The sequence below is a fragment of the Thamnophis sirtalis genome, unplaced genomic scaffold, assembly GCF_051295495.1.
Source record: "Thamnophis sirtalis isolate CommonGarterSnake01/CBP01778 unplaced genomic scaffold, rThaSir2_p1.2 scaffold_2, whole genome shotgun sequence".
Lineage (NCBI taxonomy): Eukaryota > Metazoa > Chordata > Lepidosauria > Squamata > Natricidae > Thamnophis > Thamnophis sirtalis.
In genome coordinates, this window is record NW_028261382.1 from 51,524,690 (window position 1) to 51,551,100 (window position 26,411).

Genomic DNA, 26,411 nt, shown 5'->3' on the forward strand with positions numbered 1-26,411 from the left:
ATTAAAAAAAAATTTAATTAAAAAAAAAAAGCAAAGGAAGCATTTAAATCTGGAGATCTGGGTTTGCAATGCTGCAGGATGCAACCTGGGTCGATCATCGGGACCTGATGACCCACCCAGATTTCAATCCTTCAACGTTATCCTGGGACACGAATATTTGCCTTCGTTTGTGAGTTTGCAACGTCACCCTTTTCTCAATGCAGCAAAGTTAGGATTTTTGTCTTTTTTTTTTAAAAAGGAGTGCCTGAATTTCTAAACCTCATCTCGCTTCAAGCGAGCTGCGTGGACTTCTAAAACCCTCTTAAGAAGCATAATAATTTTCACTTGATGCTCCAGAGCTCCATTTCTTTAAAAATACTATTTTCCCCCTTCACCCACAAATAACCACCTGCACAAGCACTCCAGGGACAGAGGTAATAATGTCATTTGTCTGGATTGCACCTCTCCGGTTTAATCATGGATTTTCCCAAAGCCTATTTTAAGTTTTTTTCATAGTGACTTTTTATTTTAAATCAAAGCAAAAGAGAAGGTATCAAGCAAAACAGACACGCACATCCCAAAATATGGGGCGGGGAGACTATTTGTGCAACCCCAGGCAGGGGCACCGTTTAGTACTGTTTTTTTTTTTTGGTAAGGAAGCAGCCAGGCAAATATCCAACAGGTCTCTTCCCTGTGCTGGCAAAACTTCACCAGGTGAACTCCCACCTGTTACCTGAGCAAGACTAGCCCAGGGAGGTGGGGGTGGGAAGTGTCATATCTACCCACTTTCCTCTCATTCACTAAATGCTTTTTACTAGCTGGAGTAAAAGATGAACCTCTCAAGGAGTGAAATTGAAACTTTTTAAATTCAAAAGTTAAAAAGTGATTTAAAAGTAGAGTGGGTTTTTTTTTAAAAAAAAGGATAAAAATAGAGAGTAAAAAGATCAAAGTCAAAAGTGGATTTAAAAGTAGATTTTTTTCAAAAAGAGATAAAAATAGAGAGTAAAAAGGGGATCAAAGTCAAAAGTTAAAAATAGATTTAAAAGTAGATTTTTTTTAAAAAGGGATAAAAATAGAGAGTAAACAGAAGATCAAAGTCAACAGTTAAAAATGGATTTAAAAGTAGATTTTTTTTTTAAAAAAGGGATAAAAATAGAGAGGAAAAAAAGAGAGAAAAAAAACTCACTCTCCTTCCATTTATTCTCAATACTTCCTCCAAATAATAAATGTTCAAGGTTGCAAATGGCAGTGGCCGCTTATTGCAAAACAAGAAGCGCCAGCCGGCAAAAGATCGCTTACCTCCTTACTGGCCTTGAATGCCGGTGGGATCTCATCAACGACCGCCAAAGTTCCAAGGGACCTTTTGGATTTCGCGCGAGTTCTCCCTGCGGTCCGCAGGCGGGACTCAGCCTGCTACGGCGGTCCGCAAGGGCCAAACTTCCTCCTTATGAGAAGGTGCGCCTCCACGGAAATAGGAAAAGTGCAGAGATGTCCTGTCCGTCGTCATTCCCTTTTCCCCCTTTTGTGAGGGGCGCTTGCGGGGCTCTTTGTCTCCCAATTCATCCAAGGGCAAAACTGGAGGAGGATTGGGCGCAACCGAGACCAATCACTCCGACATATCAAGGGAGGCATATCTTCTCTTTATTAAAGACAAAAATGGAGAGAGAGAGAGAGCGGACCAGATCATGATATAAATGTTGAAACGTTAAAGCTCCTTATTCGGAGCCCGCCCCGGGTTCTTTGAGGGCAGGAGAGCCTTTAAAAAAAAAAGCCAAAGCAGGGAAACCACAGAGTGCCTTCTCTAACAGGTATATCTCTATACTTCCCCCCCTCGCCCGCGCAGGCGCAGCGGCGCTCTTCTGCCTCCCGCCGCTCTCCCGGCTACATCCGGGCATCTCCCAGGCAGGGGGCGGGGCCGAGCTGAGAGGGCTGCTCGCCCAGTCGGTTGCGGAGGCGCCGCGCGTCGCTCGCTGAGGAGGAGGAGGAGGCCGAAACCGCGGAGGAGCCGGAGGTCCCGCTCGGGGCCCGCTTTTCACCCCCGACCCTGTTCCCCGACATGGCGGTGAGGCTCCCCGGACGGCTTCCCGGGCTGGCGGAGAGCGAGGCCCAGGCGGCGGGCGGAGCCGCCTCGGGTGGAAGGCGCCAGACAAGATGGCGCCCGGCCGCCATGATGGGCCTCCGTGAGGGGGGGGAGGGGGAGGCGCCGCCCCCTCCCCCAATTCCCCTCCCCCCCCAGCGCGGCCCCTCCTGGCACCTTCAATGGGGAAGGAGCGAGTGCCCGCATCCCCACGTTGGGCTGACACGCCTCATACACGTGTAGATGGTGGTGGGGGAGGATTTTTTCTGGGGTTAAAGCGGGTATAGATGTGTGTGTGGATGGATGGATGGATAAATATAGAGAGATAGATGAAAAATAGATAAAGGAGAGAGAGAGATAGAAATGGAGAAAAAGAAAGACAGATAAATAGAAATAGACAGATAAAAGAGAGAGATTGATAAAAATAGATAAAGAAATAGAGAAAAAGAAGGACAGATAAATAGAAATAGACAGATAAAAGAGAGAGATTGATAAAAATAGATAAAGAAATAGAGAAAAAGAAGGACAGATAAATAGAAATAGACAGATAAAAGAGAGAGATTGATAAAAATAGATAAAAGAGATAAAAGAGAAATAGAGGTGAAGAAATAGACAGATAAAAGAGAAAATAGAGATAGAAAGACATAAAGGAGATAGATAAAGAAATTGACAGATAAAAGATTAGAGAGATGGAAATAAAGAAATAGAGGCAGATAAAAGAGAAAGACAGATACAAGAGATAGATATATAGATAAAAAATAGATAAAAGAGAGAAATAGAGGTGAGGAAATAAAAGAGAAAATAGAGATAGAAAGACAAAGGAGATATAGATAGATAAAGAAATTGACAGATAAAAGATTAGAGAGAAATAGAGGCAGATAAAAAAAGACAGACAGATACAAGAGATAGATATATAGATAAAAAATAGATAAAAGAGAAATAGAGGTGAAGAAATAAAAGAGAAAATAGAGATAGAAAGACATAAAGGAGATATAGATAGATAAAGAAATTGACAGATAAAAGATTAGAGAAAAATAGAGGCAGATAAAAAAGAGACAGATACAAGAGATAGATATATAGATAAAAAAATAGATAAAAGAGACAGTTACAAGGTAGATTAGATAGAAATAGAGATAAAGACAGATAAAAGAAATAGAGGCAGATAAAAAATAAAGACAGATACAAGAGATAGATATGATAGAAATAGAGATAAAGACAGATAAAAGAAATAGAGGCAGATAAAAAAGAAAGACAGATACAAGAGATAGATATATAGATAAAAAATAGATAAAAGAAACAGTTACAAGGTAGATTAGATAGAAATAGAGATAAAAACAGATTAAAAGAAATAGACAGATAAAATAGATATAGTTATATATAGATAGATAAAGAAATAGAGATAAAAAGACAGGTAAAAGATAGATGTGTATTTAGATGCAAAAATATAGGTTGTGTATGTATAATGTATATATGTTTATGTGTGCATGTATGTATATATAGATGTGTACATAATATACATCTTGTATATGTATTTACATTTATGGATGGATCCGAAGGCTTTCTAAAGCAAATTTTATTATAGGATGTAAATGTGGAAAGGAACAGGGTGTGTTTAGAGATGCAAAGGCTTGGAGGGGAGGTGTTTATGGTTTATTATGGGATTGGGAGAGGAAACAGGCCCATTTGTGGCTGTTTTATAAATATAACTCTAAGAAAAGAAGCTGGCATGGAAGAGGAGGATGTAAGGCTACGTGAATTGTTTTAAGGTATCTTTTCGTGACCCTGGGGGTTCTGTCTTATCAGGAGAAACAAAAAAAGTGGGGGGGAATCCTACCCCCTTTCCCTTATTTGTATTCATGTTGTATTTTGCCTTAGACTGTTTTGAGTGCAATTTGTGAAAAATAACTTACAGGATAACCAAGGTGGGATGAGTAAAAACTCATCCAGTTGAATTAATGGCACCAAGTTCCAACAGCTTTCTGAGTGGAGGGTCTATTAACTTCAGAGGGGCTTGCATTCTGAGTAAATATTTTAACCTGGACATCAAAGATTTGGAATAAACACATGACATAGGTTGTATAAAACTAAATGTTTGGGAGCTTTATAGCTTAGCATTTATTTAGCAGCGAGGCTTTTTTTAAATCGATAGTTGATAATACCATTGTAATGGCATACAATGCTAGTCTTCGTTGCCAATGTTAAATATTGTTTGTGACCTGGTTTTAAAGCCCTTGGGGTGCCCCAGCTCCAGTTAAGTGCTGTACTCTCAGCTGGGGTTTAATTTGTTTGGAATATTCCTAAAATATAAACAGGTTTTCCATCCCAAGTAAAAGTACAGCTGTCATAAAATCCTTTGCATTTTTTTCTACCTAGTTTTTCACACCTATCTAGTTATTCATTCAGCCTGATAAATTATTTAATGACAAAATTGTGTTATTCAATTTTGCTGCAATAGTCATGAGGAATTTTGTAGAGAAATCTATTAAAAGAGTTGTCTACCTTAGTGTGAAGAAAGTCAGAAATATTGTTTATCGTTAAGGGGTGCTGTAGATTGAGTAATTTAAAGAACTCGAGGTAGTATCAGAAGAGGAGTAGACAGTCAGTGTACTGCAAATATTAAAAGTTATTTCGTTTTAAATTAGGCTAGTGATTCTGAGCGAGAGGCAAACCCCCCAGAGAAATCATCTCCAGAGAGAGAGAAGAAAAAGGAACGATCAGATGCATCCAGTTCACCTAGAACTTCAAAACACCATTATTCAAGGTCACGTTCCCGCTCAAGAGAAAGAAAACGAAAAGGTAGGAAAGCCTCTTAAATTTTGCTCCTGGACACATCCTTGTAGTTTAATGGTTGCCTTAATTAAGGTAGTAATTTGCTACAATCTCTTTGTTACACTTTGAAATAAAGGTTTCAATTCAAAATGTAACTTTTTGGAATATAAGTCATAAGTGATAACATTCTATTATTCAAGATAGAATGGTGAATGGACTAAGTAGAATTATGTTGACAACCTTGTATCAAGGAAGGGAGTTGCGAATATTAACCGTTCCAACTATTTTAAATCTGTAAAATAGCTTAAGTGTTAATATCATTGGGATATTATGTAAATGGGGAGGATTTTTTTTTTAAAAAAAACTTGGGTGACTAATAGATGCTTTCTTCTTTAGATAATGACGGGAAAAAATACAGAAGTCGGAGCAGAAGCAAAGAGGTAATTAATTCTTTGTAGTGCTTGGGTATTTGTGCAGGACATATTTACAAGTATGTCATAGCATGTATAAATCTTAAGATATAATTGTCTAAATGGTAAGTACCAAAAAAAAAAGGAAAAAAAAAGTAAATTCAGAAAGTGCTTGGAGTGAGAAGCATGAATGAAGCCATCTTTATAACAAAAAGGTAATAGTTGACCCAAAAAAAAAAAATTCATGCGGAGATTTATTGTGGAAAAATACCATGATAACAATTTTAATAATAATAATTGATTCTCACAGAGCTTCCATTCGCCAGAGTTCAGTTAAGCACTTGCAAAATTCTTTGCCCATCTCCTCCCTTCCACCTCCACCCCAAGGTTTTTGTCACTGTTTGGGCGAGGACCCAGTTGGAGTTCTCCCATGGTGGGTTTTCTCCGTTCAACAGGAGTCAATGGAGATGGAAATAAATGGTTTTGAAGGCAGAGCGAGGGGATCGGTTCTACCACAAAACCGCGGACGACAAAATCGCGGTCGACGAAAGCGCGTATGTGACGTCATCACAGCGCGACGAAAAAGATCGAAAAATGTAAAAATAAAGCTAAAACCTTCCCCTAACCCCCCCCCCAAACCTAACCCTAAACCTAACCCTTAACCTAAACCTAAACCTAACCCTAAACCTAACCCTTAACGTAACGAAAAACCTAACGCTAACCCTTAACCTAACACTAAACGTAACGCTAACGCCCTAACCCTTAACCTAACCCTAACCCTTAACCTAACCCTTACCTTTATGTGAATCGGCTTGCTGTAATTTAATTTTTATTTCAATTTTTCGATCTTTTTCGTCGCGTTGTGATGACGTCACATACGCGATTTCGTCGACCGCACTTTTGTGAAACGCGCTTTTGACGGGTCACGAGGGGATCGAGACGAGGAAGCCATTGTAGGAACATTGAAAGGGAAATGAGCAGCCTCTGCTGCAGAGGTGGAGCATCAGCTGTAGCTAGAAAATTCTGCTAGATACGAGCTTTAGATGAAATTTCTGTAGCTGGGATCGGAGACTTTTTTTTTGTCCCCCCCCCTTTGCAATGGAAGCTCTGTTTAAAAAAAAAAGTAGGAGAGTATATGTGAAATTGACTATATTGTTTAGATCACATGATAACATTTCTATAATAAATCATACTCAGCGTGCTAATGCGCGAAGAGACTGAACTGAAGACGCTCCAGACTCAGATAGCAAAATTATAAGCCTACTTCATGATAAGGTAACTATTAGTCATTCAAACTCATATTTCCCTTGCAAACAAATTTAAAACAGTTTTATTGGATGTAATGGTGTTTTTAAAGTACATGCTATATGTTTAGAAGACTATTGCATTGTTTTCAAAAACGTATTTCACTCTTAATGTGGAAATCATTTAAAACTAGTTAAGAACTGTACTGTTTTTGATCTTAAATTCCAGGGGAATAACTGCTGGTAGAATTAGATTTTTCTGTTGATGTTTGATCCAATATTTAGGTAATTGTCCTAATTTGTAAAGGACTAATTAAGTAAAGGGTCATTCCTAGTTCTCCTTGTAATTTTCCATGTTCAAAAAAGGAGGAGGATAGAATAATATGGACCTCACACAGTATTGGAGAAACATCCACCACAGTCCATAAAAATACCTCTACCTTGGCAGTTGGGTTTGTTCCACCTTTGTGAGCTTTCCCCATTTTTGGTATGCAACAAGAAGTATTTGCACTCTTTCTTTAATCATCAGTGGATACCCAAATAATTTCATGTTTAAAAAATTAGCCATAAAAGTTAAAATAATAACTGTGGTGGCTTAACATTTAGAAAAAGATGGTGTAATGAATGAATAAATAAATAAATGGTTGAATTATGTGTATGTAATATTGGCTTTGAGTGAGGTTACTAGGACCTGGGAGACATAAAGAATTACATGAGAATGCTAAGGATTCCCTGTGCCATTTCTTCTTATTATTCCAGTACAATTTATAGAGAAAAATGTATCTTGAGTAGTAAAAGTACAGAAAAGGAAAGTTGCAGATAATCGTAGCTAAAATTTTAGAGAGCTAAACACTGAATGGTAAAGTGTTTTACAAAAGAGCCCAGATTGTGGCAGATTCAAAACATGATCCGGCCTGAACGCTGGTTCCCCGACAGGCAAGGTTTTAGGCTGGGGATCTACTGTATCACCAAACCTCAGTTTGGCCGTTTTAGGAGGATGGCCTGTAAATCTCCTGCCATGTTGCTGGAGGAGCTCTTTAAAAAATTTTCCCTGGGGTGGGTGCCGAGGGAGCAGCGTGTTTTCTTTTGTGGACGAGGCCATGCAGTCCCCAGAACAGCTGTTCCGCCTCTTGATGTAAACCTGGCTTGTGGCAGGAGATGTTTTAACCTTGTGGAGCAGGGGGGGGGGGGTTGGGGGATGGTAGGGTCACCTCTGCAACGTTGCGTAGATGGTGGTGGTGTTAAAAGATATCTCAGTTGCCTGGGGCCACGCGCCTAAGGTTACTAATGTTGCATCATCACAACGTATCATTCTTGATCTTCTAATGCCCATACTAACTCTTTGTTGCACTATTTTCCTGAAAGAACCAACTTCTTCTTAAAACAGGCACGGAGACACGGTTCCAAAGAGAAGTCCTCCAAGAAGCACAGGCCCGAAGAGCATAACGACAAGGACCACCCTTTGGATAAAGGGAGGGAGAGCCTGAACTCTTCTTCGGAGAATGGCGAGGATCGGCACAAGCGCAAGGAGAGGAAGCCCTCCAGGGGACGCAGCCATTCAAGGTCTCGTTCGCGGGAAAGGTAGACGCATAGTTTCCTGGTTGAGCCCACTCACAAAAGAAGGGGGAGCGTTGAGTTTTGGTCTTCTAAACCAGTGTTTCTCAACCTTGTCAACTTGAAGATGTCCGGACTTCAACTCCCAGAATTCCCCAGCCAGCGAATGCTGGCTGGGGAACTCTGGGAGTTGAAGTCCAGACATCTTCAAGTTGACAAGGTTGAGAAACACTGTCCTAACCACTGCTGGGGAATTCTGGGAGTTGAAGTCCGGACATCTTCAAGTTGCCAAGGTTGAGAAACACTGTCCTAACCACTGCTGGGGAATTCTGGGAGTTGAAGTCCGGACATCTTCAAGTTGCCAAGGTTGAGAAACACTGGCCTAAACTAACCTGCGGTGGTGGTGGTAGAACATTATGCGCCTTTGTAACTGGACTTTGTGGTCACCACAGGCAGTCCTCGACTTACCAGTTCGCCTAGTGATTACAGGTGCATTGAAAAATGTGACTTAAAACCGTTGTTCACCCTTAGGTCATGTGATTTACATTAGAATGCTTGACAGCTGACTCGTATTTATGACGGTTGCAACGTCCCGGGAGTCACACGATTCCCTTTTGCGACCTCCTGGCAAGCAGTCAGTGGGGAAGCCAGACCCACTTAACAGCCGTGTTGCTAATTTAACAACTGCGGGGATTCACGTATCAAATGGGGCAGAAAAAGTCATAAAGCGGGGCAAAACTCACTTAAAAGATTTCTCTCTTAGCAACATAAAAGTCGGGCTCAGTTGCGATGGTAAGTCGAGGTCCACCTGTGTTTGTTTCTTCAGCCTAGTTCCAAACTCTTACACTTAACTAGATTGGGGATCTCGTGGATTCTTTTTTCTGACAATAGTTACGCCTTGGCCTCTGCCACTGATTTTTCTGTAGAATGGCAATGCTGACTCGTGTTTCTGCACTCATTCCAGGGGAATATCTGCTAAATAATATAAGCCTTACAACTTTCTCAATTATCTTCTTTTAAAAAAAATACGCTCTAAATTACCTTCTTTTAAAAAAAATACACCCTAAAGACAACATAAATGCTTTTATTTGTGGGTAATTAAACGGGATATCAAGGAAACATTAACAGGGATTTGGCGTGTGATTCCAGGCGGCACCGTAGTCGAAGCCGCGATAGAAAAAAATCCCGCTCCCGAAGTCGAGAGAAAAAGCGGCGCGTGAGATCCAGATCTCGATCCAAATCCAGGCACAGGCATAGAAGTCCCAGCAGAAGCAGGAGCCGCAGCCGGAGCAGGTGCGTTGACGTTTTTTTCAACGATAAATAGTAGAGGGGGTGATGGCGAACGGGAGAACAGGCTCGTTTGCGGTCTGATAAGTAATTGTGAGGAGAGGAAAAAATCAAACTCTCTGGTTCTGAGCAGGGAAAGAAAGAAGAGACCGGAAAAACCACGAAGGTTCAGCCGAAGTCACAGCCGAACTCCAAGCCCCCCGCCTTTCAGGGGGCGAAACACAGCGATGGATGCCCAGGAAGCCTTGGCCAGGAGGTATGAGACGTTCACATATTTTGATTGTAGCTTCCTTTGATATGTTTTCTAAGATGGTTTTCATCACACACACACACACACTCGCTGTGCAAGTGGAAGTGGGAAAGTATTTCACGCCCTTTATCTTTCTCATCAAATGTATCTGTCGAAATCAGGATTAGGATTAGGATTTATTTCATTTATATGCCGCCCTTTTCCCCGAAGGAGACTCAGGGCGGCTCACAATTCGGTCAGGGAAGGGGGTACAGACGGGGGATAAAAAGACGAACATAACAATACACAATTTAAAAACACACAACAACCATACCATTCGAGGAGGGGGGCAAAAAGTTCTTTAGCCCCAGGCCTGTCGGAACAGCCAGGTTTTAAGGGCTTTGCGGAATTCGGAGGAGGCCTAATCTGTGGGATCTGATCGGTCTTATTGGAGGCAATTGGCAAATCAAACTTAAGAAGGAGCAATAGAGTAAAGGACTAGATAACCTTTGACCTGTGTGCAGCTTTGTCAGCTTCTCCTTTGCTGTTTCGTTTCTGAATGAACAGTAACAGTAGTGAGGTTGGGGAAAACCCCCTTTTTCACGTCTTTCTGCATTTGTTATTTTCCTAGGTTGGAAAGAGCCAAAAAATTGCAAGAACAGAGAGAGAAAGAACTGGTGGAGAAGCAGAAGCAACAGGAAATGGTTGCCGGTAATTGAATTTCCCTTTCAAATAAATGGAGATAGTAACACTGCACCACTTTTACTTCACTTTGATCTGTCTCTAGAGACTTTCTACTCTTCTACCGTTGTTTAAAAAAATACCAGTTACGTATTTGGTAAAAACTGCCTACCAAGAGAGACGCTATCAATTTTTATGGCTTTAAAGCTGGCGTATTAGGCGGGGCCTTTGGAAGAATAACACTTTCTTGGTTTCAGCGGCTGCTGCCACCGGCGGGTCCGTCATCAACGTCGCGGCTCTCCTGGCTTCTGGGACACAGGTCACTCCGCAAATAGCCATGGCAGCTCAGATGGCAGCCCTGCAGGCGAAGGCTCTGGCCGAGACGGGGATAGCCGTTCCCAGCTACTACAACCCGGCAGCGGTGAACCCCATGAAGTTTGCCGAGCAAGAAAAGAAGAGGAAAATGCTGTGGCAGGGCAAGAAAGAAGGGGTAACTCTCCTCGCGCCTCTATCTTTCTTTACCCATGGGGGAGTCTGCAGAGTAATGTTTTCAAAGGCGGGTCAGGGTTACGCCTGGCTGTGCAGCTCGTGGCCCTTTGGAGTTTTTGGAATTGTAAGGTTCAAGGTTCATTTTGAATGAGCCGAGGTGGCGCAGTGGTTAGGGTGCAGTACTGCAGGCCACTTCAGCTGACTGTTATCTGCAGTTCGGCGGTTCTAATCTCACCGGCTCAAGGTCGACTCAGCCTTCCATCCTTCCGAGGTGGGTGAAATGAGGACCCAGACTGTGGGGGCAAGTTGCTGACTCAATTTGCTAAAAAATTTGTAAACCGCTTAGAGAGGGCTGAAAGCCCTATGAAGCGGTATATAAGTCTAATAAATAAATAAAATTTATTTATATGCCGCCCTATTCCCAGCGGGACTCAGGGCGGCGCACAAACCCAAAGGAGGGGAAGGGAAACACAAAAACTACAACAGAAAGTACAGGGCATTTAAAAAACAACCAACAGCCAAACGATTCGAGAGGGGAAGGGAACTCATCGACCCCAGGCCTGCCGACACAGCCAGGTTTTAACGGCTTTTTTGAAGGCCTGGAGAGTGGTGAGGGTCCGAATCTCTGCGGGAAGGTGGAAATAGCTTTAATAGGCTCATTCGCAGGGCCAAGCCGATATAGTAACTAGATGCTAAATAAGCCCTTGTGCTGAAAAGTTGGGGGGGGGGCGGACACAGACCATGAGAAGGGGTGAATGGGTTAGAGGGGAACGTTGAAAAAAGAGGAAACTACCTTTTTGCATGAGAAATCTTTTTCCAGTTGCTACATGTTGATTTGTCTAGGATGAAAATACTTCGGTATGCAACCTATAAAAACTCACTACTTTTTTATGTTTTTATAGGATAAATCGCAATCTGCGGAAATCTGGGAGAAGCTGAATTTTGGAAATAAGGACCAAAATGTCAAGTTTAGGAAGTTGATGGGCATTAAGGTAGGTGTTTCTAAAATTATAGCTTTGTCTTTACGCAAGATCGATCAGCCTGAAGAGACCTGGGTGGATTTGGACAAGGAAGGCCTACAGGCTGTGAAACAAAGCTTTAAAGGAGTGAAGTCACATTCTCCAGGTTAGCTGGATGAGTTAAGAGAGACAAGCTCAAACAGTGGGGAAATACAGACTTGGATTAAAATGATCTCCCGGGGATCTGATTTTATTATGTATACCCTGCAAGAACCCTACCAACTTTCCAGAGCAGATTTGGAGAACCTCAGTTGGGGAAGGGACGCGGTGGCTCAGTGGCTAAGACGCTGAGCTTGCTGATCAGAAAGGCCAGCAGTTTGGAGGTTCGAATCCCCAGCGCCACGTAACAGAATGAGCTCCCGTGACTTGTCCCAGCTTCTGCCAACCTAGCAGTTCGAAAGCACGTAAAAAATGCAAGTAGAAAAATGGGAACCACCTTTGGTGGGAAGGGAACAGCGTTCAGTGCGCCTTCGGCATTGAATCATGCCAGTCACATGATCACGGAGAGACGTCTTCGTACAGCGCTGGCTCTTTGGCTTAGAAACAGAGATGAGCACTGCTCCCTAGAGTCGGGAACGACTGGCACATATGTGCGAGGGAAACCTTTACAGTTGGGGAAAGACTGTTTATGCTCCACTACTTGGTAACTGGTGAAAATTAAGGGAACATTGGTGGAGACTTCACAGCAACGCTTTGTATCTGAATCTCTGTTGTGCGCCATTGTTAAGCTGGATGCCGTGTATCGGTGACTGTTCGGTTGATGCTTTCTGTCTGTTTCTCCCAGCACGAGGAGGAAGCCGGGGGAGCGGCTAGCAGTTCAGTGGACGAGGAGAGTTATAAGACTTTGAAACAGCAAGAAGAAGTCTTCCGCAATCTGGACGCACAGTACGAAATGGCCAGGTCGCAGACGCACACCCAAAGAGGAATGGGGCTGGGCTTTACGTCTTCGATGCGAGGAATGGACGCCGTTTGAGGCAAAGGCCTTTTCGGACAGCTTTTGAGACTCCCGACCAAGGTTTTGTGGTTGCGGTGTGTTGGCTTCCTTGTTCACCGACAGCTGGCATCCTAGCTTGCATGGGTGTTAACATTGACTTTTAATTTATTGACATTACAATTTTTTTTTTTTTTGTAAATACCAGATCAGTGATAACTGGTGGTTCCATGTTGTAATCAGGTTACTATACTCAAACTTCCATTATACGCGCCAGAGCTCCAGAAGGGACGCTTCTACTTCTGTGGTTTTCGAATCGGAGCAGCCGAGGGTGAACGCCCCCCACACGGATATTTTGTGTGTGTCCACCACCGTCTCTCTCTCTCTTGTGTACTTTTTTGTACTTTAAACTTGTACAGTTATTTTCAACTCTTGGAACATAAAAAAAAACAAACACATTGTGTTGGTGTTAAAAAACTAGCAGATCGAGCCCGTGGGTAGATAAATGCAGTGCAACAACCTGGTTAATAAAACATGTTTGTTTTTTTTCCTCAAGTAGTATATTCTATTTAAGTTTAGTGGATAAATCATTCCGCAGTTAATTTCACGGAGTATATTTTTTAAAATGAGTGCTCAGCCCGATGCGGGAAAGTAGAGGATAGGATTTAAGTAAGTAGAGGATAAAAGAATACTGCAGGCTGTTAGCTGTATCAAAATACTATATCCTAATTATGCTCATCTTCCTTACCGAGCAATTCTTTCCTCCTTGATTTAAAGCAGTTTTGTTCTGTGAAAAGCTCTTAATACCGTAGAGGCAAAACCTGGGTTTTAATAGCCGTTGCCAGATTAACCGAATGTAAAAAGTGAAATGTAAACTCCTGTGCTAATTATAAATATAAGATGAGAGATGAGCAGCAGTTGTTAAGAGGGAAGGACCTCAGATAAGGTGAGAAAAGAGTCTCGTAAATAACCAAAATTTGATCTTGGTGGATGCCCCAGGGCTGTAGTTCAGTCCCCACTTTTAATCTGTTAAAAGAGATTTTAGATTGAGATTAATCCGTCCTATGAAACCTGAATAATCTCCCCACACCCAACAGAGGCAGGTTGAGAACAGGGATGGCGGACGGATTAAAAATCCCCAACGGAATGGAGGACCCCAAGTGTTAAAAGAGTTGCAGTTTTTTGGAATTTGTGGCCGGGGAAACCAGGAAGAATTTGTGCTGCGTGTGATTGATGGTGTCTGCAGGGGCAGTTTTATATCAAAGAGAGTAGCAGGAACTGATAAAATATTCCATTAAAGCGTTGAAAATCTATAACGTGCATGGTCTGTTCTTAAAAATAACATTTTTGCACGCCTTTCCCGGCGCCTCTGAATTTGCGGCCACCCTGTCCCATCATCCTGGGCTGGAACAAGCAGCCCGCGCACCCATTCCCGACCTCCCACCGGAAACGCTCCCTCCCCTCGGCTCCCAGCATGCATCGCGATCCCGCGTCCAACTACAACTCCCGGCATCCTCGAGGCGCTGGAGTCAATGGGCGGCCAGCGTAACCGTCGCCGCGTTGCATGACGGGCGCCGTAGTCTTGTAGCGCTGAGAGGCGGAAAAAAAAACAGGCCTCGGCCGAAGCCCGAGACTAGGTTGAGCGGCGGAGCCCGGTTGCCGAGCGCTTTCTCCGGGCCTCCCCGCGACGGGCGGCAGCGGCGGCGGCGGCCTTCGCCTCCTTCTCGCTCCCCGCTCGCCAAGATGGCGGCCGAGGTGGACTTCGGCGACCGCGAGCTCTTCCAGCAGCTGGAAGCCGACGAGGAGGCGCCGGGCCTGGAACCCGACCCGGCGGAAGAAGCTTCGGAGCTCCGCGAGCGGCTGAGGGAATCCGAGGAGACCATTAGGCAGCTGCGGGAGGAGAATATCCTGCAGCCGGGCGAAGGGCAGCGCCGCCCCGGCTGGAATAGGCCGCCTCCGCCCCAGCTGGGAGCGGCCTTCCTTGGGGGAGAGGGAGGCAACCGCTAAGGGAGGGGTCCCTATCCATCCCCCCTCCTCCTCCCCAATGGGATTTCTTCCCCAAACCCGGATTAAATACAGGCAGTCCTCGGTTTACGACCACGGCGGAGCCCGACGTTTAGGTCGCTAAGCGAGACACTCGCTGAGGGCGTTTCGCCTCATTTCGCCCGGAGTCCTTTTGGATTGGGCGGCCTATAAATTCATTAAATACTAATACTAATTTGCCACCTTACTGGCCACTGTCGTTTAAGGGAATTGTTAAGTCGGTCACACGGTCGTTAAGTGAATCTGGCTTCGCCCCATTGCTTTTGCTGGCCAGAAGGTCGCAAAGGGGGGGATTCCCCCCCCCCCGGGGAAGATGCAACCGTCCCTAAGCACAAACCAGTTGCCAAGCGTCCTAATTTTGATGGGGTGACCGGGAGGAGGCAAGCAAGGGGGGGTGCGGAAAACGGTCACAAGTCCCTTTTTCCCCAGCACTGTTGTAACTGTGAACGGTCACTAACTGAATCAAGGGTTGCCTGTAGATAGGAAAGCCATTTGAGGGATTTAGGGCTGCTCCTCTCTCTCTCTCTTAGCTCAACCTACCTCACAGGGCTGGTGTGTGTGTGGGGGGGGGGAAATAGGCAGGTGGATTTATTTTATAAAATGTATAGACCGCCTATCTCGCTCCCAGAGCATCCCTGGGTGGGGTACAATTAAAAACATAACCATGTACGACTGTTATATCTCAGTAAAAGGCATATACAAATATTATAGGAGGCAGTTGAAAACAAGGATGGGATGTGGAGGGAAGAGCCTTCAATGGGCTAATTTATAAAGTCATAATAGTGCGCCAACAACAACAATAATAATAAATGTATAATAAATACAGTATAAATGTATACTGTCTTCTCTTATATTTTCATTACTATCATTATTTTTTCTTTAAAAGTAGGATATGCTAAGTATATTGATATGAAGCGGAAATACACCAATGAGAGGAGGAGTGGGGAACAGAAGGGAGAAGAAAGATGGGAAGAGAGGGATAGGAGAGAGGAAGAGTGGGAAACAAGGGAGAAGAAAGATGGGAAGAGAGGGATAGGAGAGAGGAAGAGTGGGAAACAGAGGAGAGAAGAAAGATGGGAAGAGAGGGATAGGAGAGAGGGTAAGGGGGGAAGATGAGGAGGATAAGGAGGAGTGGAATGTAGAGAGAGGAGAAGGAGAAAGGAAGGGGAAGTAGATTAGAAAAGGATGATGGAGGGAAGAAAGGAGGTAGGAGAGAGGCAGAAGAAAAAGGTGTATGGAGAGCAAAAGAGCTATAACGGGTTTTTATTTTTATGGGCATTGTTGACAAGAGGAACTGATGTAATTATTTAATACTATAGGATATTGGCTATGTATAGTATACATGTGATTGTATGTTACGAAAATGGAAATAAAATATTTCAAAAAAAACAACAACCCCAATAATAATAATAATAAACAAGTAATCCCAAGTTTGTGTGGCAAGATCTGGGCAAGTAGCCAGAACCAGGTCTTCAAATTAGGTTTAGGTTTATTGGATTTAAATTCTTTTTGAAGGCCAGAAAGGTGAGGAATTACGTATTTTCTCTGCCTTGGGTCATAGGCAAAAAAAAAAAAAAGAGATAAAATAAGAATGAAGGAGGAATGGAGAGAGGTAGCTGCACAGGGATTTTCCTGGCTTCATTCCTTGTTATCTTGCCTTGCAATTCCTTAACCATTTTCACATCAGGAACTCCGAAGAAAACTGAACAACCTGGCTCGACCCAGGTAGGTTTCACCCTCTCAATTATTTGCAAGTGTTTTGGCCAAGCAGAAGGTCTTTGGGTAGATTTGTAATTGTTGGCCAAAGCTTGGAGAAGAGATTTTTTATGAGAGATCGAGGGAGGAAACCAGATCTGATCTCTCTCCAAACTCTCCAAACTCTCTTCGTAGTGTAAAAATAACAGAAGGTAAAACAGAAAATGAAAGACATCTAAGGAATTGACAAAGTTATTCCATAAGGGTCAGGAAACTACTTTCGTACTGTAAACTTTATGCTTTTCTTTTTTTTTTAGCGGACTAACAGTGGATGACTGTAGACTTGATGGGCCTTTGTTGCAAATCTTGTTCATGAATAATGATGTTTCAAAGTGAGTACCTTCCTTTTATTGGCTGAGTTCATTTTCAGAATGGTGTGCATCTTACCTGTGGATCTAGATTTACAAGTATGCTGGATTCTTGTTAAAGGGTACTGGGTACTTGAGAGACCGCCTGCTGCCAATTACCTCCCACAGACCCATTAGATCTCACAGGGTTGGCCTCCTCCGGGTTCCGTCTACCAGCCAATGCCACCTGGCTATTACCCGGGGCAGGGCCTTCTCTGTGGCAGCTCCGGCCCTCTGGAATGAACTCCCCGCAGGGATCCGGACCCTCACCTCTCTCCAGGCCTTCCGGAAAGCCGTCAAAACCTGGCTTTGCCGGCAGGCCTGGGGGTGATGAGTTCCCTCCCCTCTCGACATGTATGGTTGTGTGACTTTTGCTTATTTTAATTATCTGTATTTTGTTTTTTTTATGTTCCCCTTTTTCCCCCTTGAATTGTTCGCCGCCCTGAGTCCTCCCGGAGAAGGGCGGCATACAAATAATAAAATTCTATTCTATTCTATTCTATTCTATTCTAAAGGAGATTTCCCATTAGTAGCTACCCACGTTTGGTAGATTCGTGTTTTTCATTGTTTAAAAAAAAAATGGAAGAGACTTTGTAGACTTTGTACTAAAACCTGGCTGTTCCGACAGGCCTGGGGCTGTTGACCCTAAAATACGGTCCAGCCCCATTTAGAACGGAGTGTATGGTGTGTTGTTTTTTAAATCTATCTTTTCTTTTCCTCTGTATTTTATTTTTGATTTTATTTCTGTATTGTAAGCCGCCCGGAGTCCTACGGGATTGGGGGCATATAAATGTTATTAAACTTTAAACTCTAGTAAGTCTTTGCAGTAAAGGAGAGAAGACATTTTTTTAAAAAAATATAGTTTCCGTGTATCCAAGGTTTTAAATGTTTGAAATTTGTTTCTATATGCAGTTCGGAAAGAAATTTGAATTTGTGCAATGCTAGCAGGAAGTTACTCATATTTTTTTTTAAAATTACCTGTCTAGCTTTCTCTTTGGGAATTCAATCCACCTCTTCTTTTGTACTAGAGAAGTTTGCAGCACAAAAACACCAGCATTCATTATGTATTATTTGTATTGTATTGTATTTGTATTTATTAGTTTTGTATGCCGCCCGCTCTCGGAAGACTCCGGGCGGCTTACAATAAAAGGGAAGGGGAGCATATAAGACAATGCAACAATTTAAAAGTTCAGCAACATTCATAACTTAAAGTGGGGCTGGATACTTCAACAGCCCCAGGCCTGCCGGAACAGCCAGGTCTAAATAGCTTTACGGAAGGCTATTTATTATGTATAAATGCAATATCAGAAATCCTTAGTCTTGCCCTGTTGGCTTTAAAAAAACAACAACTAAACAGAACAATTGATCCGCTCTACATTTGGACAATCTGTTATATAGGCAATATCACCAAGAAGTAGAAGAGTTTGTATCGAGTTTAGTTCAGAAATATGAGGAGCAACGGAGGAGTGAACTGGACAAGGCCTGCTTCAATGTGAAGCCACAGGTATCTCTCTCTTGATTCATTCGTCATGTGATGAAAGATAACTGGTATTGCTGTCTTAGAGATCTCTTATTTCTCTTCATGGGGTTGGTCCATCACAAACCCCTCACCGTGCTGATACTTCTGAACTTGATTGAAGAACATTGATGTAACTTTGCAAACTTGATTTTCATTTTGTTAGCCTTCTAGCTTTGTCCTGGAAGAGGATCATAAGATAACGAGCTCAAACGTGTCGAAAAAAATCAAAGAGGCTTTTAGCGTAAGTTCCTTTTTGTTTCTGTGCTATGAGCGGTTTGAGTTTTTCTAGTTTATGGCGTTAAGAAATGATTGATAACTGGTAAAAATGTTAATTTCGTTTTTTGTTGTTGTTTTTTTTTAGTCCTGTAACTTTGTTTTTCCATTAATTGGTTGAACGTATAATTACTACTTGGGAATCTCCATATTCTCAAGTCATTTATTTAATGTACTTAATTATGTCAGAACGTAATATTTATGAAATATTTAAGTACATTTTCAGTGTGATGTTTTAGTCTGATTAAAATACTGACACTTTTTGACTCTTTCTCCAGGTTGTAGGAAGTGTTCTCTATTTTACCAATTTTTGTCTTGATAAACTGGGGCAGCCTATATTAAATGAAAATCCTCAGCTCACAGATGGATGGGAAATACCCAAGTATCCTATTTAGTTAACTCTCGTTCCCTCTTCCTATTAAGCCTTGCTACTTAACGCAATACGTCTAAAACAGATTGGGTTCCGTTTATATATCTTCCAACATCTTAGTGCCCTAAGTCTCTCATCATTTGTTTGAATGAAAAGTTTCCAGGGGGGGGGGGATTTCCTGCTCTGATTTAAAATGCTGTCGCACCTTAACGTTGCATTTCTGGAAAGGCAGGGGACTGGCATTAACAGAATAACAAGAGTTGGAAGGGACCTCAGAGGTCTTCTAGTCCAACCCCCTGCTCAGGCAGGGAGCCTACACCATTTCAGACAAAGGGTTGTCCGATCTCTTCTTAAGAACTTCCAGTGTTGGAGTACTCACAACTTCTGGAGGGAAGTTGTCCCACTGATATAATCGTTCTCACGATCAGGAAATTCCTCCTTAGTTCTAAGTTGCTTCTCTCCTTGATTGGTTTCCATCCGTTGATGAGCCATTGATCGGATAAAATTAGCAGAGAAAAGAAACATCCAGTCTTGAGACTTGCTAAGCTTTCAGTCAAGCTTTTTATCGTAATGTAGCTGATAATAATTCTGATCGTGGCCCTGTTCTGAAAAGCAATTAGTAGTGCCTTTTGGGTGGTGGCTAATATTATCTAGGCATACAAACCCCTAGGATTGCATTTTGCTTGATACGATGGCAATTCCTTATTGAATTCTTAAGATACCAGCAAGTTTTCACGCAGATTCTTTCTCTAGAAGGACAAGAGATACAAGTAAAGTCTAAAAGGTTTGTATTTCTTTAAATCTACAAATGTTTCTGGTTTTATTTTTAAAAGTATGTTAGGAATAGATAGGATTAGGGAGGGAAGTAAAAAAATATATGCCCAGTTTACTTCCTAATGTAAATTTTTCAGTTGGACCTTAAAATGGAAAATGAGCATATATAAAAAAGAAAACATAGATAACACTTGTGTCCTCAAAACTCCATAGAGGTATAAAAACAGGAGTCTTGATGGCCACCTGCCTCTTTCAAGAGAATCAGAATCTTGAAAGCACCTGTCACAGGTGGCCTATAGAATGTCTTTTATTATCTCAGTTAAAGGTTCTGTCTTCCAGCTCAAAACTTTGATAAAATACTTGTTTTTCTTGAGAAAAGCATGGCTGCGAATATTCCTTGGCAGCCACGCAACACTTAAGAGCCACACTATTCCTCGCTGCCTGCCTCATAGTTGGCTTAGAATTTGTCCTGGCATCCAGTGCGTAACTATCACTTCAGTGGTGGGTTCCAGAACCCGTTCCGGGCCCGGCGTCATCCACATAGACGCCCACAGCGTGTGTGCACACATGCGCAGGACGTGTGTGCATCTTAGCGCCTCGGCAATGCTCCAGCTGCTCAGCGGAGCGTCACACAGGTGCTGTACGCGCCATGCGCGTGTGCGGAAGCCCCAAAGACTTAAAAGACCAGTTAGGACTTCAGGCGGGCAGGTGGGCCCTCCGGAGCATCGTACCGGAATGGTATCCGGTGCTCCGGGCAGGCTCTGGTACGCCCGTACCGGGGCATACCGCCTGCAACCCACCACTGTATCACTTATTCATTTGACATCAATTTTTTTTTGCTCGTTCATATATCCTGTACCATTTCATTGCTTTGGTGGTGTGACTTTCTCCACCTTTAAAGCTGTAATGGGGCATTATTGATTTGCTACATCTAATGAGGCACCAAGAAGATTAGAGCAAGTGTTGATGTTGTTGTTTTTTGAATAGTCACCGAGAGACTGTTAACAGCTCCAAATGTGTCCCTGTGTGTGTCTGTGTGTGTGTTTTTTTTTTTAATAAAACAGGCTCAAATCTCACTGTTTCAATTGTGGCTCTGAAGATCACCAGATCAAAGATTGCCCGCAGGTAAAGATGTATATTTCAAGTCTGTGCTTTTCGTAGCCTTATCGGCACCCATTGGCGCTTATTAGCGTCCCGGCGGCCATTGTTCTTCCCTCCTATCTTTATTTTAGCCGCGAAACGCTGCCCGCATAAACGAAAAAAGAAAAGAGTTTATGGACGCTTGTGGGGAAAGCCCAAATTTCCAGCAGAGATACCATGCGGACGAAGTGGAAGAGCGGTTTGGACGCTTCAAACCAGGAATAATCAGGTACAGGTGGATCTCGACTTAATGGCCGCAGTTGAGCCCACAATTTCAAATTCAGAAAAAAAAGGGGCACACGTAAGGAATGGCAGATCCAGCCATTCCTTTTAAGTCTAAACGTGCACCATCCCTGCGTTTTCTCCCCCGGCAGTCTTGAAGCCGAATGGCCAAAACTGCGGCTCAGTTTTGTTGTCTTCTAACCGGACCTCCCTTCCCATCCCCCCGCAGCGAGGAACTCCAGGATGCCCTCGGTTTCACCGAGAAGACGCTCCCTCCCTTCATCTACCGCATGCGGCAACTGGGTTATCCGCCAGGCTGGCTGAAAGAGGCCGAAATGGAGAAATCTGGCTTAACACTCTACGACGGGAATGGTAAGAGGGGTGGAGACTCTCCCGTCTGCTCATACAAAGCTGGCATTCCGGGAGCTGGCCCAAGGTCTTCAAGTTGCCTAGGTTGAAAAACATTGACATGGTTGTTGTTTTTTTCAAATATACATTTTTATTTTCTATTTTCATAACATACAATCACATGTATACTATTACATAGCCAGTATCCTATTGCATTAAGTAGTAATTAAATCAGTTCCTCTTGTCATCAACGCCCAGAAAGATAAAAACCCATTATTGGCTCTTCTGCTCTCCATACACCTCTTTCTTCTGCCTCTCTCCTACCTCCTTTCTTCCCTCCATCATCCTTTTCTACTCTACTTCCCCTTCCTTTCTCCTTCTCCTCTCTCTTCATTCCACTCCTCCTTATCCTCCTCATCTTCCCCCCTTACCCTCTCTCCTATCCCTCTCTTCCCATCTTTCTTCTCTCCTCTGCTTCCCACTCTTCCTCTCATTGGTGTATTTCAGCTTCTGAGCAAACTCCATTCTATATTGATGGTATTTATGCTTCCATATCAATATGCTTAACATATCTTAGTTTTAAAGAAAAAATAAGAGAGGACAGTATACATGTGCAATCATATTACATTAATATACAACATATAATCACATGTATACTATTACATAGCCAATATCCTATTGTATTAAGTAGTAATTACATCAGTTCCTCTTGTCATCAACGCCCAGAAAGATAAAAACCCATTATTAGCTCTTCTGCTCTCCATACACCTCTTTCTTCTACCTCTCTCTTACTTCCTATCTTCCCTCCATCTTCCTCTCCTACTCTACTCCCCCTTCCTTTCTCCTTCTCCTCTCTCTTCATTCCACTCCTCCTTATCCTCCTCATCTTCCCCCCTTACCCTCTCTCCTATCCCTCTCTTCCTGTCTTTCTTCTCTCCTCTGCTTCCCACTCTTCCTCTCATTCACTTTGTGTATTTCTGCTTCTGAGCAAACTCCATTCTATGTTGATGGTATTTATGCTTCCATATCAATATGCTTAACATATCTTAGTTTTAAAGAAAAAATAAGAGAAGACAGTATACATGTGCAATCATATTACATTAATATACAACATACAATCACATGTATACTATTACATAGCCAATATCCTATTGTATTAAGTAGTAATTACATCAGTTCCTCTTGTCATCAACACCCAGAAAGATAAAAACCCATTATTGGCTCTTCTGCTCTCCATACACCTCTTTCTTCTGCCTCTCTCCTACCTCCTTTCTTCCCTCCATCATCCTTTCCTACTCTACTTCCCCTTCCTTTCTCCTTCTCCTCTCTCTTCATTCCACTCCTCCTTATCCTCCTCATCTTCCCCCCTTACCCTCTCTCCTATCCCTCTCTTCCTATCTTTCTTCTCTCCTCTGCTTCCCACTCTTCCTCTCATTCACTTGGTGTATTTCCGCTTCTGAGCAAACTCCATTCTATGTTGATGGTATTTATGCTTCCATATCAATATACTTAACATATTAGATCTTCTGCTCTCCATAAACCTCTTTCTTTCTGCCTCTCTCCTACCTCCTTTCTTCCCTCCATCATCCTTTCCTACTCTACTTCCCCTTCCTTTCTCCTTCTCCTCTCTCTACATTCCACTCCTCCTTATCCTCCTCATCTTCCCCCCTCACCCTCTCTCCTACCCCTCTCTTCCCATCTTGCCCACATCCAGAGTTGGAAGGGGCCTTGGAGGTCTTCCAGTCCAACCCCATGCTCAGGCAGAACTGTCTTCTGCAGTAGACCGTGGCTTAGCGTGACATGTTGATTGGACAGCCTGAGCTCTTTTTTTTTCCAGCCCAGTTTCAACCCGTGGCTCAGGGCAGAGATGGGGAGCTTGCTCCTCGGAGCTCCTTAGGCCTTGTCCAATTCATGAGAGGTGTCCACGCATTCCACCTGAGAATGCATTTTGCCCGTCATGCCCTCCAGGACTGATGTTGCTTTCTTACAGCGTCGCCCAGCAGTGAGGGAGAGGAGGAATCCCACCAGCAGAATCCGTGCGTCTCTTACGATCTCTCCAAGTTGATCAACTACCCAGGTTTTAACATGTCCACGCCGAGTGGGGTCACAGACGTAAGTGCCCGTTGCCCTGGCTGCGGTCTCTGCCCTTCACGTTTCCCGCCATTCGCGGCGTACCACAGTCACATGATCACCATTTATAACGTTTTCGGCTGGAAAACTTTTGCTTCCGTTTTCCAGCCAAAAAAAGAAAAATCTTTGCAGACAATGGATTTACATTACAGCTGCAGCAAGGAAGGCTTGTAAAATTGGTCATGCGGTGGGCTGCTTAACAACCTGCACGGTCATAAGACGAGGTGCATCTGTAGCTCCTATATTGCCTTCAATGCCTTTGGGAAGGACTGTCGGAAAGACTGTGGGTTTATTCCAGCAATAAATTAGAGTTTATTCTTTCTTGCCTCAGTTCTTTTTATGCAAGATAATACAGCAAAGCTCTGTTGCGTGGGGTATATAAAGCTTGGACATATATACTTTTGATTCCCTAACAGTTTCTTCCTTTCTCTTTTTGTGGGGGAACACAGGAATGGAGGATGTTCGGCTCGGTCCCTCTTCAGCCATCCCAGCAGAAAGAAATTTTTGCTCATTATCTTTCCACTTACCATTCGGTGAATATTTTTTTAAGCACGTTGGTCTATTTCCCCCGAAACAAAGCCGCCTTTTTGGGGGGGGGTGTGGGGGAAGAGGGGATTCCCCTCCGGGGTTCTTACTTTCTCTCCTTTGTTTCTCACCCCCCCCCTCTCTCCCAGGCCAATCTCAAATCCAAGCCCAAAAGGCCCCCCCCTCGCCAGAGCTCACATCATTCGAAGCGGCAGAAAGGATCCAGCGCTGAAGTTTCGCCAGCCGACATGGAGATCGACTCCGGTATAACTTTCCTCTTAAAAACCCATCGCCATTTTAAAAAAAAATTCGCCCCCATTTTGCTTCTTTCCTTCCATCCCATGAGCCCCCAGTAGAAACCCACCGTCATTTGTTCAAAGCGCCCCCCCCCCGCCCATCTTAGCTCCGACATGAGGCAGGCGAGTGATTAAAGCCATTGCTCTTCTCCTCCTCCTTTCAGATCTAGAAATGCCCCCTAGCTTTCCTGATTACGACGGCTTCCACTTCCAACCTCCGTTGCCTCCGGGGTCTCCGCTGACGGCCACTCCCCCCCCTCTGCCACAGGGCACCCCTCCAGCTACTCCCCCCAGCCTGACACCTCCTCAACCGCTGTCTTGTGTGCCAGCAGCCCTGCCTTGGACGCCGTCTGCCCCGCGGCCGGAGGATTCCGCCATGGACGAAGACACCTTGACCCTGGAAGAATTGGAGGAGCAGCAGCGGCTGATTTGGGCAGCCCTCGAGCAGGCGGAGAGCGGCAACAGCGACTCGGACCTCCCTGCCGGGACCCCCATGGCCAGCAACTCCGGGACGTCGTCCCCCTGCAGGACGGAGCTCCCCGTTGCCCTGGAGCAAGCGGGCCCCCAACAGCTGGAGGAGGTCTCCAAAGCTGAACCCACCGACAAGCCCGAGCAGATACCCCAGACTCCCGAAGAGCCCCCCGAAGAGCCCGGCCCTCAACCGGCCATTGAACTGGTGGATTTAACAGCCGAGGGGGAAGCCATTCCCACGGACTCCGGAGGCCAAATCTGCTCCTCCTCGGATCCTGGCGGCCTCCTGAACCATAGCGACGCTCCTGAGATTCCCAACGCCAGCCAGCCGCCCCCCTCCACCCCTCCCGGCCTCGTTCCCGACATGAGCAAGTTTGCCGCTGGGATCACTCCTTTCGAATACGACAACTTGTCGGAATCCACCGGGACTTACCTCCGAATACGGAGCGCGCTGAAAAAATACCCAAGAAGCCAACTGAAGAATAAGAAGCTTTCCCTTTAACAGCCCGACTGGGGCCAGGGACAAAAAAAAAACCCCAAACACAATCAGGATTTGGGTGCTTTGCCCTTAAAGCACAAACGAAAGAGCCAGAGACGGAAAGTGGGTGTTGTTGCATTCTTCCTAAAACCAAGTAATTTTGTTTTTAAAGAAAAATCTGGGGGGGACAGGCTTCCACTTCGAACCAGGACTGATACTTCAAAGGTTTTGTGAATCTCCTCCAATCCTGCATTACAGATACCCCTGAACGTTATTATTTTATTTTTATTTTTTTCCCAACTTGGGGTCAAATACACCCTTGCCTCTCTCTCTCTACCAACCGAGGTTTTTGTCTCTGGCCAGACTTTCCACAGGGAGCGGATAGTTCTTAAAATACGTCGACTGCCCGCGGCTTTTTAAAAGGACCCCCCGTTTTTTTTAAACAAAATGCTTCCCCTCAAATTGTTGTGGTGATCCGACGGGAATAATCAGGGATGAATCAACCATTCTCTTTACATCCTTTTTGAAAAGGGATTTTTTAAAAAGTGATTTAGGGGATTTACATTTCTTTTTTAAAAAAAAACGACACCGGCTTTTTGTTTTGGTAACATCGTCATCTTTGAACTTGCTGTACATATATTTGTGCTTGTGTACAGGGGTTTAATAAAACGATTTTTTTCATACGTTTGTGTACCTATGTCAGCCTTGAGATGACCGATTCCTGGAAAATCAAACTTCCAGGTTTATGGGGGATAAATATTGTGGGTTTTGTGCTATTTTTCCCTCCTCCGTGCCTTTTTAAGGGAGTTAAAGGTAAAGATTCCCCTCGCACATATGTGCTAGTCGTTCCCGACTCTAGGGGGCGGTGCTCATCTCCCTTTCAAAGCCGAAGAGCCAGTGCAATCCAAAGACGTCTTTGTGGTCATGACTCGATGCCGAAGGCGCATGGAACACTGTTCCCTTCCCACCAAAGGTGGTCCCTATTTTCCTACTTGCATTTTTTAACATACTTTCGAACTGCTAGGTTGGCAGAAGCTGGGACAAGTCACGG

General features: G+C 43.9%; 2 protein-coding genes across 6 annotated transcripts; both read left to right on the top strand.

Moving 5' to 3' along the window:
- The first annotated feature begins 1,890 nt into the window (after positions 1–1,890).
- On the top strand, positions 1,891–13,985 carry RSRC2 (arginine and serine rich coiled-coil 2). 4 transcript variants are annotated; one of them, XM_087705482.1, is made up of 10 exons: positions 1,891–2,041; positions 4,699–4,852; positions 5,222–5,265; positions 7,845–8,060; positions 9,183–9,326; positions 9,454–9,576; positions 10,181–10,260; positions 10,488–10,720; positions 11,622–11,711; positions 12,523–13,985. In XM_087705482.1, exons 2-10 carry the CDS (start codon positions 4,775–4,777, stop codon positions 12,709–12,711), a joined length of 1,197 nt encoding a protein of 398 aa, XP_087561608.1. In that variant the 5' UTR covers positions 1,891–2,041; positions 4,699–4,774; the 3' UTR covers positions 12,712–13,985. The 4 variants fall into 4 exon arrangements, with proteins under 4 accessions (XP_087561608.1, XP_087561607.1, XP_087561609.1 ...); XM_087705481.1 differs by having other exon boundaries at positions 7,867–8,060; XM_087705483.1 differs by lacking the exon at positions 1,891–2,041 and adding an exon at positions 6,433–6,510 and having other exon boundaries at positions 4,757–4,852.
- Positions 13,986–14,309: 324 nt separating this feature from the next.
- ZCCHC8 (zinc finger CCHC-type containing 8) lies at positions 14,310–26,043 on the top strand. Of its 2 annotated transcripts, none has more exons than XM_087705497.1 (14): positions 14,310–14,572; positions 16,395–16,437; positions 16,725–16,799; positions 18,213–18,318; positions 18,497–18,574; positions 18,885–18,988; positions 19,695–19,760; positions 20,815–20,875; positions 20,983–21,119; positions 21,342–21,484; positions 23,451–23,572; positions 24,040–24,123; positions 24,265–24,379; positions 24,576–26,043. In XM_087705497.1, the coding sequence occupies exons 1-14, from the start codon at positions 14,413–14,415 to the stop codon at positions 25,382–25,384; spliced, it is 2,103 nt and encodes a 700-aa protein (XP_087561623.1). In that variant the 5' UTR covers positions 14,310–14,412; the 3' UTR covers positions 25,385–26,043. The 2 variants fall into 2 exon arrangements, with proteins under 2 accessions (XP_087561623.1, XP_087561622.1); XM_087705496.1 differs by having other exon boundaries at positions 14,399–14,572; positions 24,744–26,043.
- The last annotated feature ends 368 nt before the right edge of the window (positions 26,044–26,411 follow it).